Source organism: Ochotona curzoniae, unplaced genomic scaffold, assembly GCF_017591425.1.
Source record: "Ochotona curzoniae isolate NIBS_2020 unplaced genomic scaffold, NIBS_Ocur_1.0 contig_883, whole genome shotgun sequence".
Taxonomy (NCBI): domain Eukaryota; kingdom Metazoa; phylum Chordata; class Mammalia; order Lagomorpha; family Ochotonidae; genus Ochotona; species Ochotona curzoniae.
The window spans coordinates 52,978,187-53,000,275 of NW_024466599.1; the positions used below are offsets into that span (position 1 = coordinate 52,978,187).

A 22,089-nucleotide genomic window follows, 5' to 3' on the forward strand; every position below is an offset into this window, starting at 1 on the left:
TCCCAACTCTTCTTCCTACCACACATTCCATGCCAGATCTCCCCTGGAGTCTCTGTTTATAGCTGATGTTCTCTGCCCCTATTAGCCCTAGCTATGCCTGCAGAACAGCTCTGTCTAGACAAAGCTGTCCTTTATACCCCTGTATCTTCTATGCATTCTGAACATGCCTATTGTGCCATCACCTAATCTCTCACTTCCTCTGGTCTTAGTGGCTGCTTTTAGGACACAGGGAGCCTAGTCAAGAACAGGACAGAAGTGGGCAGGTACAGGAGGGTACAAGCCCTGCATGCAGCATCTCAGTTATGCATAGGTGAAGTGTATGTTCTCATTGGGGTTGTCCCCAATGAGTGGGAGAAGGAGTAGAGTTGTGGGGACAGGGACCTCCTGGGCAGGAGTCAGAGCCCAGGCAGAGTGAGTAGGAACCTCACCCAGAGGAAAACAAGATGATGGTAATGGACAGGATATAGGGGCAGTGCAGGCTGAAGATAGGAAAGGTAACGTTAGTTACCTTCAAAAGATGTTTTGAGATAATGACAATCGCAAACTAGTTCAAACAGTGTTCCAGAAAATAAGTAAATTTACTAATGATTATTAGAGTAAGAGTATTCATTTTTAGAGAAAGACATTACAGGAAAAGACTATTTTCAATAAATTGTGGCTTTAGATGAAAAAATCAAAATTATGCAATAGCATAAGGAGATGTTTAAACAGATGGAGAATCATTAGCCAGGGTGAAGCAGAGAGGGCACTTTCCAAGAAATACAAGAGCACAGGCCCACGGCAGAGGGGCACTTGGAGATGGATGGACACTGAAAGACAGAGGAGACAATGGTATGGTGTTGCAGTGACCAGATACTCCAGTGGCAGTCAGTGAGCAGCAATCTGAGCTCCACTGGCAATCAGAGCTCCACCAGGAGCCAGATGGGAAGGGGAGTTCACCAGAATCTCAAAAGGTGAACCCAGGTAAAGACCTGCCCATCCTGATTATCTGATTGGACAGAAGCAGAGAGAAAACAGCAGATCCCAGTCTATGTGGGAACAGAGTCCGTTTCACAACCCAGATTCCTACCAGAGACTCATCAGGCACTATTTGTGTAGGTAAGCAAAAGCTATGGGACGGGACTGTGCATGCACTAAGCTGGGAGTGAAATCATTTCTGGTTTGTTGCATTGCACCAATGTGATGTGGCATTCTGGTTCGACTCGGAGAATATCTAGGTATTCCCCAGACCTAAAGGCCAGCAGATCCAGAACTCCGTAAGCGGCACTTCAGGCAACACTTTGTATAGTGTGGCTAAGATTTTGAGTTTGGAGGCACAACAGTGAGATGCACATGCACTGAGCAGGGAGCAGTCTCACTTCCTGCTCATTACATCACACTGGTCCCACACAGGGAAAATAATACCCACTATGTCATCCTATGGGGTCAAAAAAGGTCTTGTTAGCCCTCAGACCTAACAGCTAACAAGTGTCAGCAAGATCATTACCACCCATCACCTAATTATTTAGGACTCGTTGGAACTGCTTGAACCAGAAGTGGGAGAAAGATTGCACATACAGCCATGCATCCCCAGCACAGGATCATAGGAGGTAAAGAGTGCTGAACCAGTGGTTGTGCCTTTGGAGACCAGATCTAACATTCAATGGAGGGAGTGGCACAAGAGACTGCAAACAAAGAATCAAGTACCAACCACAATAAGAAAAAATTGAACAGTAGGCATGTGGTTGACACAGCTTAGAAATTTCCCTAACCTGTCCTTCTGTAGCAGAGGAGCTTTGGATTTCAGAACACAGAATCCCATGTTTGTAGATCACACAGTCTCTGATGCCCACATTGCTAGAACATTGAAGTATAACTTGGACTCTAATAAACTCTATAGTATCTGCTTGAAAGGTCCATAACAATTACTTTTGTACTGTTTGAATCTAAAAGAATGCTGTAACATTTAGTGCTCAAGAATAATCATTTCTTCCGCTAATTCAGTAGACATTTCTGGACATTTCTGTACATAGACATTTATAAAATGCAGGTGCCAAGAAGGAAACAGAGTAAAGCTAGAAAGGAGTCTAAAGAGCCTTTCTAATTGCCTTTCAAGGACCAACAAAGAGTGATTGGTTTTACCTGAGTATTCATTTAACAGATGCAGACAGTAAGACGTGCAGCTGGGGAAGCCCAGACTCACAATTCTGCTTTCCTGAGTGGGTTTTGTTCAGGCTTGTATCATTGTGTAAATGTTACCACTATAATGTCCAGCACAGTAGTAGATTCCTGCGTCCTCAGCCTGCACCCCGCTGATGGTGAGAGTGAATGATGTCCCAGAGCCACTGCCCTTGAACCTCGAGGGGATCCCAGAGGCTAAAGTGGATGCCTGATAGATCAGGAGCTTTGGAGGTTGCTCTGGTTTCTGCTGATACCAGGATAACCAATTGTTGTTGAAAACACTCTGACTTGACTGACAATTGATGGTGGCTGTGCCTCCCACAGGTGCAGACACCACGGATGGATTCTGGGTTATCACTTGGGTGGCACATCTGGCACCTGAGAAGAGAAACACAAACACAAATATCCACTCTCATCAGCATGCCCATACAAATGTGACAGGAAGATGTGGTTAGCATTAACCACCCTTGTTTAATTCAGTTTCTGCTGTTGTCCTTCCTCACCTAGGAGCCAGAGTAGCAGGAGCCCCAGAGCTGAACAGGGGCCCTCATGTCCATGCTGTGTCCTGACTGGCACTGACTCCTGCGCAGGGTGAGTGCATAGGGGCATTAGTCGGTGTCCCAGCAGCTCCACTTCCCATCCAGCCTTTCTCTGTGACCTGGGAAAGCAGTAGAGGATGGACCTCCTCCCCAGGGACATAGGGGAGTAAGCTCAGTGTCCCAGCTGCTTCCTTCCTGTCCTGCACTGTCCCTCCCTTCCCTGTAGAACAGACCCTGTCTCCTGCTTCACTGTGGAGTATCTACCAAGGGAAGAATGAGGGGAACAGCCTCTCCTGGGTCCTTTGCACAAGGAAGCCAGGGAACGAAGAAGACCTGGAAGAAAATGTCATGAGCCTTCCTCTGTGTTAGTCAAGCTTGACTGCATCTCATGATCTCCGTTGCCTATAAGGTAGACTTAACCCCCCAAACAGTGACAGTCTCATCTGACTCTTAGCAAAATAATTCAGGGAAGAATATGGGATGGAGCAGCTGCCTCTCCCATGTGCCTGCTGACACTGAACCTTCCCATTTCCTTCCTTTGCTGACTCAATGCTTTCTCTCTCTCTGTTTCTCTACCTCTCTGTCTCTCTTTACATCATCAGAGTTAATCCTCAGCACTGAGTTATCAAATACTTCTTAATCTCAAAGTACTCTGCCCTCCAGTCATTTTTTTTCTTCTTCCTGTCCCCAAATCCGACTTTGCAGTTTTTACCTGGTGCTCTTGGTTTCAAAACTGAAAACAGTTATGAATCTTGGGAATGTTAGTTTAATGCCAAAGAGTATTGGCAGATTGATTACTTAATAAATGTACTCTGGATATTATTATGAATTATTTCACCAAGAGAAATATAACAATATAATATGTAATCCTCCTTATAATATAAAGGTGGGTCTAGGTGAGAGAGGGGATATGACAGTGTAGAAGGTTGTTGGAGTGAGCGTATGAAGGGACATGTGGGGAATCCTGAACATACACAGTAATTTAGATCATTCATGCTTGAGCTGTCAGAAGGAGCACAGCCCTGCTGCCTCCTTGGATTCATCACAGCCAGGCCCCTGATCCCCTGAACTGGGATGACAGCACAATGTGCAGGTTGACATTATAATCATTACAATAGTTTATAAATAATACTTTTTCCAATTCCTTACTTGAGTTTTATATATATTTTTTTCCATACCTTTTCTTTATTTTTGGCTTTCTTTACATAGTTAATTAGGGCAAAAAGGTTCAAGGGCTATAGGAAAGTGGGTAAGACTACTTATTATTTCCAAATTGTTTTTGTCATGTATCTGGAGTAAAGGGAGAAGCCCCACCCAGTCTCCCAACCATCCCAGCTCCCTGATGTGGGGCATGCTCTGAGAAATAATATTTTTAGCAGCACCCGGTGAAGTAGCCTAGCGGCTAAACTGCTTGCCTTGCACATGCCAGAATCCTATATGGATCTAATATCAGCGGGCCCATTTCCCATCCAGCTCCCTGCTTGTGGCCTGGGAAAACAGTCGAGGACAGCTCAAACCCTTGGGATCCTGCACCCACGTGAGAAACCAAGAAGAACTCCGGGCTCTTGGCTTCGGATCACCTCAGCTTCAGCCATTGCGGCCAATTGGTGAGTGAATCATAAGACAAAAGATGTTCTTCTCTGTCTCTCCTCCTCTCTGTATAACTGACTTTGCAAAAAAGAAATAAATCTTTAAAAAATAAATCTTTAGAAATAAACAACATTTTTAACTAATACAAATACAGATCATTTGCTTTACTTGCCCCAGTAGTTGACTGACCTATGAGATCCTCACTTTGTTCTTACTTCTTGTCAGTTTTGCAGAACAACACAACACGTAGTTCTAAGTTGGGAGCACAAATTCCTGTTAGAGGGAAGATTTCCTCAGTGAATTATCATAGTGACCTCTTATCAACCAGGTGTGTGAGAGCCTAGGGTTCCACTATCAAAGAGTGTGAGTGGAAACAGAGACTCTCATTTATTTGCTTTTGTGCTTCCATATTAGGAGAGAAAACAAGATTACAGAGACTGGGAGAGGACAGAGCTGAGTCCGAGGGATGAGAAGGGACAGAGCAGATGAGGAAAGGGTCAGGGATGTGAGATACTGCTATCCTCACAAGTCTGAAATGGAATCACCTGGGGTCTGTGAAGGTTTTGAGACAGTTGCATGTGGCTGGAATAAAAGCAGAGAAGGCAGGATTAAAGATCTAGAGCAAGATGGAACCAAGCAGGTCAGTGTGAAGGCTGGATTTCATATCACCCTGGTTTTCTTGTGTGCTGTCTCTAGTTACAGCCTCAAATATGGAGTGAACATAGCCATGTGGAAGAAAAATATTTAAACATATATTAGCCTGTATTAAAATACTAGATCTCCACGAGAATTCAACATGTATCCTAGGGAAACAAGCCCTATGCCCTGATATTTGAATGTCAGAAGAAAATCCTATATCTTCCATTTGCACCTATTGGAAAACCCAAGTATAAAGGACTGGGGAACCACCTGTGTGGCTGCAGACAGCTGAGAGTATCAGCTCCAGAGCCAAGGACCACAGAGTCAGCAGCCTATTCCTTCTGTCTGTCAGAGGGGCTTTGGATTCGGGAAGAACACAGAGTCACATTTCTACAATCACTGATCCCCACAATCCTAGAGCATTAAAGTATAACTTGGATTATACTTTATAAATATAACTTGGATTATATTGTACTCTGTTTAATGCTTCTGCTTGAAAGATACATAATCTTACTTTTTGCTGTATGAATCCAAAAGATGGTATAACTTTGAAAACTGAGGCAAAATCACTTCTATCCTTTAACTAGTAGAAACATGGACATGTTGTAAGTGTCAAGTAGGAAGAGAGGGAGGATATAAGGGAGCCCAGAGTTCTTTCTAATTACACTCCACTGACCATGAAAGACAGACTACATGTAATAATGTCTGTCAGCAGATAGAGGCTTCAGGAGGAGCAGCTGGGGCAGCACACACTCACACTTCTGCTTCCCTGGGAGTTTTTTGTTCAGGCTTGTATCATTGTGTAAATGTAACCACTATAAGCTCCAGCACAGTAGTAGATTCCTGCATCCTCAGCCTGCACCCCGCTGATGGTGAGAGTGAATGATGCCCCAGAGCCACTGCCCTTGAACCTCGAGGGGACCCCAGAGGCTAATTTGGATGCATCATAGATCAGGAGCTTTGGAGGTTGCCCTGGTTTCTGCTGATACCAGTATAGAGCATTGTTGTTGTAAACACTCTGACTTGACTGGCAGTTGATGGTGGCTGTGCCTCCCACAGGTGCAGACACCACGGATGGACTCTGGGTTACTGTTTGGCCGGAACATCTGGCACCTGAGAAGAGAAACACAAACACAAACATCCACTCTCATCAGCATGTCCATACAGAAGAGACAGGAAGACTCAGTCAGCACTGACTACAAGAACTGAGTCAATTCCTGTTGTTGTCCTTCCTCACCTAGGAGCCAGAGTAGCAGGAGCCCCAGAGCTGAACAGGGGCCTTCATGTCCATGCTGTGTCCTGACTGGCACTGACTCCTGCGCAGGGTGAGAGCAGCCAGCTCTTAAGTGTGCAGGGCAGTGGGCTGTGCCCTGGGGACATGCAAATCAGCAAGGGAAGTGATATCACTGTGCAAAGCAGAAGAGCCCAGCTCATCTCGTATGTGAGCACAGGGTAAGTGTCTCCAGGCATTCAGGTCACACCTGTGCTGCACTAATTTACCTGCACAGAATATGATCCTCTCCAAAACAGGCTATAGGACAAAGCATTTTAGGGTCACTTGGCATGCTCCAAATAAACTGAAAGGCAAGATGATGTCATCCACTGTGCTTTATGACTTTGTTTCATTTTACGGGACATGTACTTGTTGGTAAAGAATATGCAGTACCATTCTATAGAGTAATTATATCATTTCCTCAGCCTGCCCTTAAATTCTTCCCATGGTAACTAATTTCTTATACACTTCTGGGAGTCTGAAATTACTTCATTTCCTTTATATAGAAAAGAGAGTAAGAGGAATTCCTATATATTTAGGAGGCAATGTAAAATTATCTTCACACATTGTTAGAATCTGAATAATCAGTAGCAATTCAGTGCAGATGGATGCACCATAATACAGGAGAGGGCTCTTATGCCCAGAGACTAAATCGGCTCCCCATTCTTGACATGAGGACCTCTGCAATACAATTTCCTGTCATTGGCTGTGATTTCCTGAACTTCGTCACCATGAAGCTCTGACTACTGATGTGAAATTCAATGATTGCAACTATCATCAGTATTTGCTTTCATCTGTAGGTATCTGGCTTAGGATCCACAATAAATTTTGGATGAGTTCACACCAAGAACAATTCTCTGCAACAGATAAAGAAAACGCAGGGAGCTTATAAACTGCAGTATCTACCACTGGGGCTCAGGTGGACCATCTGTAGAACCTGGTACATGAAGAAGAGGTGAGGGGGTATCCCAAGAGAAAGATCAATTTATTAATCTACCTTACTTACAGGAGGCTATCTGCTGCTTGGTTTCAATGCCAAATCAGGCACTGAAATGCCTCATTCTTCGTCTATTCTTTCGTGTTGGGATGGGAGTATGAGCAATTGCCTTCTCCCTATCCAGGAGTCTCCACTTTGTCAAGTTAGTGCCAATAACATAGAGCAATATCTTGTATTCCAGTATATTTAGACCCAGATTTGCTCCCCTATATCTCACATTTCATTCTGTGCTCTGATCACCCAGTCTGATTCAGTGAAACGGGACAACGAAGTCACTACCTCAGTGCCATGGAGCCTGGAAATCAGAGAGGTGGTTGGTGTTACCGAGATATGAACACAGCTGACCAGATCATGAGGGTGCAGCCACATCACAAGGTTTACCTGAGATGTGATTTCCAAAGGAACCTGTTAACAAAGAGTCTGTCAGGATCAGAAATAAGAAAACTGCCTTTCCAGACTGAATGCTCACATCTTTAAGGAGTTAGGCAGCAGCACCACCCCATCCTTCCCCTTCACTGTTCCTTTGCTGACCTGACCCCCTCCACCTGGGCTGCACTGAGCTCTCTGAGTGGGGAGGAAGTTCAGTCTGCCTGGGATGAGCAACCCTTAGGGAACTCTCTGTGCATGAAGGCAAGAGGAGGAGTAAGGACCCCAGCTCCCTCACCTCTCAGTGACGTCAGTTCTGAGACTTTCATCTGTATTCCATGTGGGCCAACATTTCCTAATCCATTACAACTTACTGACCTAAGAGCCTTTCCCATTTGTCTTCTCCTTGTCTCACCTCCTTATTGCACTGGTCCTCCGCTAAAATATAAATTCTAGAACCCATAACATAGGTAGAGAAATTCTAATTGTTACACAAGGAGTGTCATTGCTCAGTTCATGTCAGCTCTCCCTTCTAAGGGGTAGAAGTTTAACAAAATGAAGGAAATTTGAATTTCTTTCGTCCTTCTGTTACTGCGCTGAAACAGAAATTTCACCTTTACTTCAAAAAACAAAAAATGTCTAGGCCTACAGTGTAGACCAGGAAGACTCCATTAGCAGCTGCATATACAACTGCCCCAGCTTCAATCATGGAGTCAGGGACTGGATCTCAAATGTCCTGCAGCTCTGAGCTCAAAAGAACTTCTTTGTGATTTTGAATTCTGATTTAGACTACTTCAGTAGTAGGGGTGATAACAGAATAAGGAAGGGGAAAATCAGTCTAAGCCAGAGACACCCACATCCTAAATTCCAGATCATTGGGATGTTACACTGGTTGTCAGAGGGTAACCAGCAGACTGATTAGCTAATGACTGTAATCCAGATTATCCAGAATTGTCTGGCAGAAGTTAATACAATGCAACATAATCCTCCTAAGAATAGGGAGGAAGCCAAGGACGAAGACCAGCTGTGATAGTGGAGAAACTAGCTGGACAGAGGAGGAGGACAGAGGAGGACAGGACATGTGGGGCATCCTGATGTTCCAACAAAGGGACTTGGATCCTCCCCTCTGGAGCTGCCAGAAGGAGCACAGTCCTGCTGCCTCCTTGGTTTCATCCAACGAGGTCTCTGACCTGCTGAACTGGGATGGCAACTTATTTGTGTGGGTTCAGTCCTAAACAGTATAATAGGGCATGGACACAATTTCTAAACAGGCTAATCCTCTATCTGCAAACACTGGCAGCCCATAATGGTGCTGTTAGTATCCTGGTTGCCCCCTTCTGACCCAGCTCCCTGCTAATGACCTGGGAAAACACTAGAGAATGGTAGAACTTCTTGGGATCCTGTACCAACATGCAAGACCCAGAAGCACCGCAGGAATGCTGGCTTCCCATCAATTCAGTTCGGTCACTGCGGTATTTGGGGAGTAAACCAGCAGATGCAAGATTTTTAATCTCTCTGTCTTTTTTTCTCTCAGCAAATCTGACTTTCCAATAAAAGCAAATATTTATGAAATCAACATAATAACCTATTACAATGGTTATTAAGTTAGTTGAAGTGCAGATATTGTCTTTTACATCCCTGAGTCACCGACTGACCTCTGAGATCCTCTGATTGTCACTTTGTTCTCATTTGGTGTCAGTTTTAACAGCAGACAGACAACAGAATGTAAGATGAGAGAACAAATGAGAATCTCTTGTGTGAGATATCTTAGTGATTTCTTACCAGTCCTGGGATGTGAAAGCCTGGGGCTCAGCTATCAAGGATGGTGAGTGGAGGAAGAGAGTTTGATTTGTTTGCTTCTCTGCTTCCATATTAGGAGAAAATAGGATTACAGAGAATGTGAGGACAAACTGAAACCAAGACATGAGAAGGAAGATACAATTGAAGGGTCATGAATGTGAAATGTGCCCCTGTCTACTAATCTAAAATGAAATTAGCTGGGTGTGTGAAGGTTTTCAGATGATTGCATGTGGCAGGCAAAACTGCAGAGAGGGCTTGATTACACGAAAGGGTTTAAGAGACACTTGCCATAATTTAAATGAACCAAAAGACAACATGCTAAGATCTACTTTTATTTCCAGGCAATGGTGATTTACGGTTGGTAGATAATCTGCAGTGACATCTTAGAGAGTACAGCTATCAAATCCTCAGACTGCCCATCATTGTTCCTCTGATCTACTAATCACTTGTATATTTCTAGAAGAGCAAAAGTATTTCAATTATTCAACTAAAAAAAGAGTGTATAGAGGACCACAAATATACTCAGAGGCCAAATTGAGATGGCACTAAGTCTAATGAAATCCGAACAATGTAAAGGAATTCACTGCAGAAAGATGCACCATAATTCAAACTAGAGGACTCATGCTCAGAAAGGAAACGGGCTGCTGCTGACTGTGGATGTGAAGTCCTCCACAATACCGCTTTCTGCCAGGTGGTGTCATTGCCTCAAGTTCATGAGAGCAAACCTGCCACTGTTGCATAAAATGTAATGAATGCAGTAGTGGCATAGGCACAGGATTTCCTGCCAAGAACGTCTGCCTGTGGAACACAGGAAAGGCCACAGTCTGCTTTTCCATGTGTGAAATGTCCCATTGCTCTTCTCACAGTTCAGGACTTGCTTTCCTGACAGTGTTCCACCCGTGACCAGGTTCCAGGGCTTGCACAATCTCAGACCTTGACAAGCTCCTCTGTGGTTCTTGTGGCTGTTGTTGTGTCCAGCCAAGCTTCCTCTGTGTGATTTCATAGTAGCCTGGAGTGACATACAAGAAGGGGGAAAAAGAGGAAAAATGAAGTGGAGGAGTGGAATTTATAAGGAGGGGCTCTATCTGGCAGCACTAGTGTATGCTCCTAGCTAAATGATTTGTCTTCCCCATTTGAACACTCTGTCACTGAATTCTTTCAAGGTTTTCTCCCTCCCAGCTCAGCTTCCTGCCACATTCCATGCCAGATCCGCCAAGGAGCCTCTAGTTATTGCTGATATTCCCTGTCCCCTGTTAGCCCTAGCCATGCCTTTAGAAACAGCTCTGTCTAGATGAAATGCTCCTTTTTGCCCTTGAAATTAATGTGTTTTCTGAACATGCACTATTTCTGTATTTTTGTGTAGCAAGCTCTCCTCAAATTCAGCAGCTTAAAGTATGAACAGTATGATTGTCTCACACCATTTCTGTGAGCCAGGAGTTTGGGCTCTGTTTTCCTGGCTGGTTCTGCTTCAAGCTTTCTCATCAGATTGCTGCCCTGAGGTTGGACAGAGGTGCAGTCATCCAAAACTGTTGCTGGTGGCCTTTCAGGTGACCCGCTCCCACACTAGCTGTCCACAGGTGACCCGCTCCCACACTGGCTGTCCACAGGCAAGGTCCACCGCGCACCATGTGGATCCGCCCCAGTACAACCTGAGTGTTCTCACAGGACAACTTCCTCTGGAGTAAATGATCTGTATCTTTTTGTCTTGATCAGAGTCCCAGTGGTAGGAATTGAAGCTTAGAGAATCCCATGGGGCTGCTTTGCATTTTCAAAAAGAACTGTTCTGGGTGTACCCTTATCAAACGGATCTTGTGGATCCTAATACAGGTACCTACAGATGAATGCGAACACTGATGATAGTGGTGTACGTTGATTTTCACATCAGTAGTTAGAGTTTCATGCTGATGAAGTTCAGGAAATAATAGCCAATGGCAGAAACTACTATTGCAAAGACACTCATGGCAAGAAAGATATAGCCCATTTTTACTCAGAGCAAAACAGCCCACTACTATGTTGTGCTGCATCTCTCTACAGTAAACCGCTCCTTACTATTCAGACTCTAACAGTGTCTGAGTATGATTTTACATTGGCTCCTAAATGTATGAATCCCTGTCTTCCTCTTTTCTAAATATGCTAAATAAAATAATTTCAGTCTCACAGACATGTATTAAAAATTAATAAACCATGAGAAGAATCTGAGGACAGGCTGAGGGATTGATACCATTACTCTACAAAAGGGTACTGCACATTCTCCATCAAGAATTAGATTTCCTGTAAGATGAAAAAAAAAGCACAAAGTACAAATGGGTGACACATTCTTGTCCTTTGGTTTATTCGGAGTTTGTCAATTGACCCTAAAATGCCTCATACACCATAATGTGTGTCAGAGAGGACCATGTTCTCTGCAGGTAAATTAGTGCAACCAGGGGGTGACCTGGGTGTCTGAAGACACTTACCCTGTGCTCACTTACGAGATGAGCTGGGCTCTTCTGCTTTGCACAGTGATATCACTTCGCCTGATGATTTGCCTGTCACTGGGTTCAGCCCACTACCTTGCACACTTATGAGGAGGTGCTCACAGCCTGTGCAGGAGTCAGTGCCAGTCAGGACACAGCATGGACATGAGGGCCCCTGCTCAGCTCCTGGGCCTCCTGCTGCTCTGGCTCCCAGGTGAGGAAGGACAACAGCAGGAGTTGTGTCGGCACTAGTGTAGTCAGTGCTGACTGAGTCTTCCTGTTTCTTCTGTATGGACTTGCTGATGAGAGTGGATGTTTATGTTTGTGTTTCTCTTCTCAGGTGCCAGATGTGCCGTGGTGACCCAGAGTCCATCTGTGGTGTCCGCATCTGTGGAAGGCACAGCCACCATCAATTGTCAGTCAAGTCTGAGTGTTGCTAGCAACAATAATCTAGCCTGGTATCAGCAGAAACCAGGGCAACCTCCAAAGCCCCTGATCTATATGGCATCCACTTTAGCATCTGGGGTCCCCTCGAGGTTCAAGGGCAGTGGATCTGGGACATCATTCACTCTCACCATCAGCGGGGTGCAGGCTGAGGATGTTGGAATCTACTACTGTGCTGGGTATTATAGTGATAACACTCACTCAGTGATGCAAGCCTGAACAAAACATCCCAGGAAAGCAGAATTGTGAGTCTGGGCTACCCTAGCTGCTCTTCTGGGGCCTCTATCTTGTAAGAGTCATTCTATCATGCCGTAAGTCTTCTATGGTCCCTGCAAGGTAGTTAGAAAGGTCCCCAGAACTCCTTTTATAGCCTCCTTCTCTTTTCTTCTACTTAACACCTGCAGCACTGATATGTCCAGGTTTCTTCTGAATTAAAGGGAAGATGTGTTTGCCTGAGATTTCAATGTTACAACCATTTTTGGATTCATACATTTAAAGGTTAGCATTATGAAGAATCCAAGTTATACTTAAATGTTCTAGGAATACGTGGATCAGACACAGTGATAGTAGCAACATAGCATCTGTGCTCTTCCTGAGTGCTTTAATCAGGCTGTTAGGTCTGTAATCCTCAGCCACGGAGCTGGTGGTTCCCAAATCCTTCATTATTCTGCATCAATGATACAGAATTTGTCTTCTGACATTCAAATCTTATGGCATGTGGGTTATTTCCCCTAAGACATACCTTGCACTCCGGTGGAGGTCTAGAATTTTAACCCAGGCCAATATGTTTAAATATTTTCCTCCACATATCCATTTTGACTCCATATTTGAGACTCTATATTAGAGACAGGACACAAAAAACCAGGGTGATGTGAAATCCAGGGTTCACACTGACTTACTTGAATCCATGTTGATCCAGATCTTTGACCAGCCCTCTCTGTATTATTCCTGTCACATACAACTGTCTCGAAGCCTTCAGAGACTGCAGCTGACCACATTTCAGATTTGTAAGGAAAGCAGTATCTCGTGTCCCTGAGTCTTTCTCATCTGCTCCGTCCATTCTAATCTCTTGGACACAGCTCTGTACTCTTCCAGTCTCTGTAATCTTATTTTCTCCTCCCAATATGGAAACAGAGAAGCCAACAAATCAGAACCTCTTCCTCCACACACAGTCTGTTAGCTGAGCCCTTGGCTTTCACACAACTGGGTTAACAAGAAGTCACTACCACAATTCACTGAAAGGATTTTCCCTCTGAGAGGATTTTGTGTTCCCACCTTATAATCAGCTGTTGTCTAATTCTGCCAAACTGACACCAAATGAGGACAAAGTGACATTTGAGTATCTCAGAGTTAAGACAATTAATGAGGGAGGTAACAGAAATTATTTGTATTAGCTGAAAAACATTATTTATATATTATTGTACTTTTATGTAAATCTGCACACTGTGCTGTCATCCCAGATCAGGAGGTCAGAGATCGTGCTGGGGTGGAATCAAGGAGGTCTTTCACAGGGCCAGTTCAGGACGCAGGGCTGTGCTCCTTCTGGCAGCTCCAGAGGGGAGGATCCAAGTCCTTGTCCTTGCAGTTTCAGGATGACCCACATGTCCTGCTCTGTGCCTCCTCTCTTCCCTCCCTCCAACAACCTTCTTCCTCCTCTCTGATCTAGGCTCACCTTTCTATTACAAGAAGAATTATATTATATTATATTATATTATATTATATTATATTATATTATATTATATTATATTACTTTCAGCTGACTAATTCATAATACTCTTCAGAGCACAATTTTTAAGTCTTTTCACGTTTAAAGCAACATTTCCAGGACCTGAACTGTGTTTCCATTTCTGAAACCAAGAGCACCAGTTAAAACATGCAGAGTCAAATCAGGAGAGAGGGAGAAGAGACTGATTGGAGGGCAGATGAGTAAGTGAAGAAATGCTTGGAAACCTACTGCTGAGGATTAAATCTGGTGATGTGCCCAGAGGGAGCAAGGGAGGGAGGAAGAGAGGGAGTGAGAGAGAGAAGCAGGTGAGTCAGCCAAGGAAGGAAACGGGAAGGTTCAGTGTCAGCAGACACATGGGAGAGGCAGTTGCCTCTATTCAGAGGCAAAGCTCTGAATGAAGCAGAGAAAGGGTCATGACAGACTCTTACAGGGTCTTTATGACCTGGCTTCCTCATGCAAAGGATGCAGGACAGACTGCTCCATTCAGGAGATGTGGTATGCTCTACAGACAAAGGAGGGACAAAGTAGAGCAGGAAGGAAGCAGCTGCGACAGTAGGAGCTCACTCACCCATGGCCTCAAGAGGAGATTTGTGTTGGAGGCTGAATCCCTGATTGAGGACGGCTCTCACACTGCCCACATGCTCTCATGCTGCTCCTGTTCTTGGCCAGGAGACTGATGGTAATGACAGTGAAATCTCTCTGACGCTTCTTCTTCCTATAACATTGACTAACAAGTACAATAAAAATTTTAAATATTTTTTAAAGATTTATTAATTTTTGTTGGAAAGTCAAATTTTTTTTTAATTTTTTTTAAAGATTTATTTTTATTATTTTTTCATTGGAAAGGCGGATATACAGAGAGGAGAGACAGAGAGGAAGATCTTCCATCCGATGATACACTCCCCAAGTGAGCGCAACGGGCCGATACTATGCCGATCCAAAGCCAGGAGCCTCTTCCGGGTCTCCCACGCGGGTGCAGGTTCCCAAAGCTTTGGGCCGTCCTCGACTGCCTTCCCGGGCCACAGGCAGGGAGCTGGAAGGGAAGCGGGGCTGCCGGGATTAGAACCGGCGCCCATATGGGATCCCGGGCGTGCAAGGCGAGGACCTTTAACCACTTGCGCCACCGCGCCGGGCCCGGAAAGTCAAATTTTAAAAAAGGAGAGATAAAGCTTTTCCATCTGCTGGTTTACTCACCAAGTGGGTGCACCTGCTGGAACTGAGCCAACCTGAACCCAGGAGCCAGGAGTTTCTTCTGAGTCTCTCATAAGGGTACAGGGTCCTAAGGCTTTGGCTCATTCTTGACTGCCTTCCCAGGCCACAAGCAGGGCGCTGGAAGGTAAGTGGAGCAGCGAGGATACGAACCAGCACCTGTATGGGATCCCCTCACATGGAAGACGAGGACTTTAGCCACTAGGCTACAACTCTGTGCCCAAAGACATATGTTCTTTCTGATGTATATGCAAAAATATAAGATCAATACATATTAGTAAACACGCATGTCCATATAAAATCTAGAGGAACAGTGCAATACAGAATATCATTTCAAGATGTGAAGATCTCTACTTCCAAATCAGAGATGGATTGCCAATGAAACTGTAATACATGTCATAGCAATAGGATGCTGGACTCTGTACCATTGTCCATACCTGCAATGTCAGGATTACGTAAGTAGAAGAATAATGGACTTATGACTGTTTCTGATGGACAAACTATTGTGATAATATAGAGGAAATCAGCGGGGTTTGGGATTTGGGGAGGTAAGGAAAGGAAATCCCAGATTGATTTATTTATGATAAATATTTATCAAATAAATAAATATCATCTGTGTTAATATCCCTAATTTCCACACTTCATTACGATGAGTCATAGAACAAACAACCTGAGTGCACTGAGATGTGAAAGTCAGGAGAAGAGAACTCTGTACCATTCTTCACCTTCAGGCTGACCCATGGACAATATGAGGACTGGGGAACCTCCTGTAAGTGCTGCAGCCAGCTGAGAGCATCAGCTCCATGACTGAGGACCACAGTGTCAGCTGACTGTTCCTTCCATGACACAGGCGCACACTGTCTCCAATCCCCTTATCCAAGTGCGATAGAACTACAGCTTAGATTCTAAGGAACTGTATTAAACCACTTCTGCCTGGAATATCTGTAATGCTTATGTGTGTGCAGCACGAATCTAAAAGGATGCTGTCACATGGAGCCCTCAATTTTTTGCTTTAAATCAGTGTAGATACAGTCATATCTGTGCTGCCATCATCAATGAGTTGGAAGGAGTGGTGGCTTCAAATGAGACCCCATGCCTCTTCTACAAACCTTCCAGGGTCTGTCAAGCCTGGCTGTAGCTTAGAGCCACTCTCAGCAGATGGAGTCTCCAGGAAAAGCAGTCAGGGCAGCTCAGACATGCACTTCTGCTCCTCTAGGTGGGCTCTATGGTTGAGTTTTTATTACTGTGAGAGGGTAACTGTTATACTGGAAACTGTAATAACTGGCTACATCTTCAGGCTGCACAGCACTGATGGTGAGAGTGAATGATGTCCCAGATCCACTGCCCTTGAGCCTCGAAGGGATCCCATCGTGGATGCATCATAGATCAGAGGCTTAGGAGATTGCCATGGTTTCTGCTGATACTGGTCTAGACTACTGCCAATGCTCTGACTTGTATGGCAATTGGTGGTGACTGTGCCTCCCACATTTCCAGACAATGGATAGAGACTGCATCAGCTGAATAGCACATCTGGCACCTGAGATTGGATCTGGATAATTGCTAATGTGATCAGAGCAGAAGATGGTTAGCCAACTACTTGGGCCTCTGTCACACACTTGGGGACCGGAATGGGTCCAGTCTGGCTTGTACTGGCCCAGCTCCAGCTGTCACAGTCATGGGAAATAAACTTCTGTCTTTCCATCTCTATAATGCTTGGTCTTTAATATTAATAAATTTGTTTTTAAAAATAAGAGGAACAGCAAGGAAGAAAATTTTCTCAAGAAATAAATATGAAACACAATAAAAGATATCTATAAAAGCTGGGCTCCTTTTTTGAGGGGGTGGGTATCTGGAGTTAGGGCACTGATTCCTGTCTCTGACTTGCAGGTCAGATGATTTCATATACAAAAAGAGAAATTTTAAAAACTGTTCCTTACTGAGAGAACAGTTTGGATCTCAGACCATTGATGAGCCTGCACCTCAGTTTATTTCCAGGAAGCACAAGTGTTTGCGTTGATCCATTCCTCCTGCCTCTGCCCCTCCCTTCTCCAGCCCGCCACAGGAGGATGCACTAGGTGGATGAGGACACACACTGCCCGCTGGCCCTTGCAATGGCATTGCTCCAGAGGAGCAGAGTAGGAGCAGAGACAGCACATGAGTTGTCTTTATTATCTGTGCTGTGAGCAAAAACGAAAGATAAAGGGTTCTAATTGGTTTTTCAAGATATTCTACATCTAAGAGATACTGTGATACTCTTATTTGTTTACAGCCAATGATACTGTTATTGATGCAATTCTATGAGAATGCTCTGCCTGATTTGGGATACAGACTGCTCTACCAGATTGACAGCTGACATGATTTCCCCCAATGACCTCCAGGGGGAGCCATTACCCCTTAGGTCTGGTAGTGCATGGGGAATTAGAGAGGACTTGAGACTCAATAATCCTGGTCTACCCTCCTGAGGAACTGCGGGTTTTTTCCTCTCCACTTGTTGAATATTTTATTTAGAGGATGGATAATCTTGAAATATAAAGTAAATTCAAAGTATGTCGCCATAAAGATTAAAAGGAAAATAACAAAAGAAGGACAGATGGTGGATGGGCAGGTAGAGTGGAAAGGATCACAACACTCTCAAAACATCTATATGAAATATATGAAATGAGTTCCCTTTGTATAGGTGCATTTTAAAGTAAAAAAAAGATTTTTTAAACATTTATTTGTTGTGTTTCAGAATCAGAGTAACACAGAGAGAGGGATAGCTAAAGACATTTTTCACCTACAGATTCACTTCCCAAATGACCACAATGGCCAGAGATGGGCTGATCTGAAGTTGGGGGCCAGGTGTTTCTTCTGGATCTCATATATGGGTGCAGTAGCCAAAGCAGGATCAGAGGTGGAGCAGCCGGGATAAAAACCCAGCTAAGAGGAAGAGTTTGCTATGCCACCACTACGGTACCACAAAAGTATTATTAAAAATAAAGTGATTGGCAAAAGGAATGGTATCAGAGTGATTCACACATGTACAGTGACATATTTTTTTGAAAGGGGCTTTGACCTGAGGAAAATAACACAAGTGGTGTGCATTTACTGGACCAAGAGGATCTTCAAATATGCATAACACATCAAAAGACTGGAGATGCCAACATGCAGACACTAACTTTTCTACTCATTAATATTCATACACTCCATACACTGATATGATATTAACATAAACTTAGAAGGAAATCCACATAATCAACTTAATCAACTAAAGCATGATTTCCAACTTCTCTTTGCAGCGAAACAGGATTGTCCATGAAATCTACTTTGCATGAACTTTCTGTAGTACTCCAGTATGTTTCCAGTTTTAAAATTACATGCTCACAGTCACATGTATTTTGTGACAGGTTACTGTGGCTTACAAATTGATTTGAAATTGTGCAGTCATTATACAGTTTGCATCAGGAGATCTTGCTGGATTTAACTATAAACTCCATCTTTGAATCTGTCCCGGTCCTTTGCAAGGCAGAGAATCACACTTCCCGGGGTAATGACATCTCTTTCTCATTCTTAGCTACTCTCAATAGGTGCCCTGTGGCTTTCATTCTCCTGGCATTGAATACGGAGAAAGCACAGGGTCCCATGTTTCTACAATTATCATCTAGGATCCCCACATTCCTAAAACTGAAGTCTGTAACTTGGATTCTAATAAACTCTGTTTAATGATTCTGCTTGAACTATCCATCATGCTTACTGTTTACTGTATGAATCCAAAGGAATGTTGTAAAATTGAGACACAGGCATTAACACTTCTTTTTTTAAACCAGTAAAAACATGGCCATATCAGTGCTACAGGTACCAAGTTTAACGAAAGAGAGGGAAGCTACAAAGTATTCCTAGGGGACTTTCTTACTACCTTCTAGGAACCATGGACCACTGACTGCATCTAAGAATGGCTCTTAGTAGATACAATTCTCAGGACAGGGAGCTGAGGCACTTATGCACTTATGCATTTCCGGGTGGTTTTGTTCAGGCTTGTATCACTGTGTTAGCACTACTATCAAAATTGGCTATGCGCTAGTACATTTCTGCATCCACAGCCTGCACCCCGCTGATGGTGAGAGTGAATGATGTCCCAGATCCACTACCCTTGAACCTGTCAGGGACCCCAGATGCTAATTTGGATGCATCATAGATCAGCTGCTTTGGACGTTGCCCAGGTTTCTGCTGATACCAGGCTAATTCATTGTTAAGAACACTCTGACTTGACTGGCAATTGATGGTGACTGTGCTTTCCATGGGTGCAGACACCACGGAGGGACTCTGGGTCACTGTGGCGTCACATCTGGCACCTGAGAAGAGAAACACAAACACAATCATCCACTCTCATCAGCATGTCCATACAGAAGAAACAGGAAAATTCAGTCAGCACTGACCACACTGGTTGAGTTCAGTTCCTGCTGAGACAATCCATGCAGTTGCCTTTCCTCACCTGGGAACAGAGCAGCAGGAGCCCCAGGAGCTGAGCAGGAGCCCTCATGTCCATGCTGTGTCCTGACAAGCACCGACTCCTGCGCAGGGTGAGAGCACCTGTTCATAAGTGTGCAGGGCAGTGGGCTATTCCCAGGGAACAAGCAAATCAGCAGGCGAAGTGATATTGCTGTGCAAAGCAGAAGAGCCTAGCTCATCTCATAACTAAGCACAGGGGAAGTGTCTCCAGGCACCTTGGGCTGCACTAATTTACCTACAGAGAACAATATCCTCTCTGACACACATTATGTGACATGAGGCATATGAAGGGCACTTGACAAACTCCAAATAAACCCAAAGACAAGATGGCATCATCTACCTATATTTCATGACTTTGTTTCATTTTACATGAAATCAGCTCACTGTTAGGGTATTGCTGTACCATATTACAGGGTAAACATGTGAATTACTCAGCCTGGCTTCAAATTGTTCTGATGCTTTAAGTAGCATTATATATTCCAGAGTGTGTTATTGTATCATTTATTCTATTTTGAAAAGAGAATAAGAGGGATATATGTATGCAAAGGAGCCATGTATTGACACTCAGACACTGCTAGAATCTGAAAAACAAGATGTACTTTACTGCAGATAAATGCACCATAAGAAAGCAGAGGGTTCTTATGGCAAAGTTGACATGCACTGCCTATTTCTTGACATGAGAACCACTGTAATACAATTTTTTTTTGCGATTTTCTGTGATTTCCTGAAGTTCATCAGCTTGAAGTTCTGACTGCTGATGTGAAATGACATAAATGCAACTATCATCAGTCTTTCAATTCATTTTTAGGTGCCTGGATTAGCATCCATAAGGCCATTTAGATGACTTTACACCTAGAAAATTTCTCTGAAAAAAGACAAAGGAACAAGAAGGGAGAGTCCTGGTGAGTTTCTCTGAGCTGCACTATCCACACTGGGCTCAGGTGGACCGTCACTGGAACCTGGTACATGGAGAACAGGCGAGGAGCTAGCCCGGGGAAAGAGCCATTCATGAACCCATCGACTTCGAGGAGGGTCCTGCTTCTCTGCTCAGGGGCCACATCATGCACTGAACTTGCCTCATTCCTCTGCTATTCTTTTGAAGTCAAGGTGGAAGTGCAAGCTCTCACTTGTTCCCTCTCCACATGAGTTTCCACTTTGTCAGAGTAGTGACAGTAAGACAGAGAAAGATCTTGGATTCCAATAGACTTGGACCCAGATCTGCACATCTATATCTCAAATCTTAATCTTTGTACCACCCACCGAGTCTGCATCACTAGAGTGAAGCAATGAAGTCACCATCTCTGTACCAAGGAACATGAGCACCAGGGAGGAGGTGGGTATCACTGAAGCATAAGTGACCAGACCATGGGCGTGAAGCCACATCACAAACTCCTGCATCCACCTGACATCTGGTTTTTAAGGGAACCTGCTAGCAAATAGCCACCCAGGATCAGACATAAGAAACAGTACCTTTCAAGATGGAATACACATGGATTTTCCAAGATAGCGGTACAGACTGCAGACAGGTATAAACTGAAAGAGAATCATTAATCAGGTGAAGCACAAAGGGCAGGTTCCAGATTTCCTGCAAAATGTAGGAAAACTACCAGGAAAAACATTGGTCATCTCTTCAGGGAACTTCTCACATGGTGATTGGCTGAGGGATTTATGCATGAATTGAGTTCTTCTTACCTATTATACTCACCAAGATCAATTAAAGTTCACTCTCCACAGGGATCCTGTTTCTAAGCTTTCTGTATGTAACCAAGTGATTACATTCTAATAGTTCTAGGATTAAATATGGCACTCCACGTATTCTCCTGACATTTTAATAAACATTAATAAGATAAATTTGTCCCTTAGTCTAAAGAAAAAGCCTAAAGTAACCCGCATACACACAAACACTGTCAATGCAGCATAGAAGGGAAAAAACCTGAAGGCTTTCATTAAAGAGTCGCTTGGTGCCTACCACATTCTTCTTGGACTTTGAGACATCTTCCAAAACAAACACCTCCTCCCACCTTCTGCCCTCCTCAACTTAACATCCAAGTCAGCACATGCCTGCGTTCTTGATCACTTCACCAACAGTCCCAGATGTGACTGCGCATAAGGTGATCAGGCTCTGGCCACAGCATCAGGTGGAACAAGGAAATCTCACTGACATACAGGGAAGCAAGGGCTCATGCCAGCGCTTGGAATCGAACAGCTGGAAAAATGAGGAATGACATCATCCCAGACGAGGAAAGCCAAAGAAAGCCATCTCAGAAGATGGGCAAAAAGCAGACACATGAGATTTTGGGAATGTTGCTAGACCCCAAATGCCCCCAAATGTCCCTTAGGCGATGGACAGGTGCAGTTCTGAGACTCAGGGGAGTCCTCTGGCCTGGGATGTAGTGAGATCA

At 44.1% G+C, this 22,089-nt stretch overlaps 2 gene segments (V, D, J or C); one reads left to right on the plus strand and one right to left on the minus strand.

Moving 5' to 3' along the window:
* Nucleotides 1-5,556: 5,556 nt before the first annotated feature.
* Nucleotides 5,557-6,219, minus strand: LOC121165096. The segment is given in 2 exon segments: nucleotides 5,557-6,041; nucleotides 6,166-6,219. Coding segments are annotated over 2 exon segments (383 nt in total).
* Nucleotides 6,220-11,944: 5,725 nt separating this feature from the next.
* LOC121165085 overlaps nucleotides 11,945-22,089 on the plus strand; it is a 33,075-nt gene continuing 22,930 nt past the window's right edge. Inside the window, 2 exon segments of the V gene segment in view lie at nucleotides 11,945-12,034; nucleotides 12,161-12,462. Of these exon segments, the coding sequence occupies nucleotides 11,980-12,034; nucleotides 12,161-12,462 (357 nt within the window).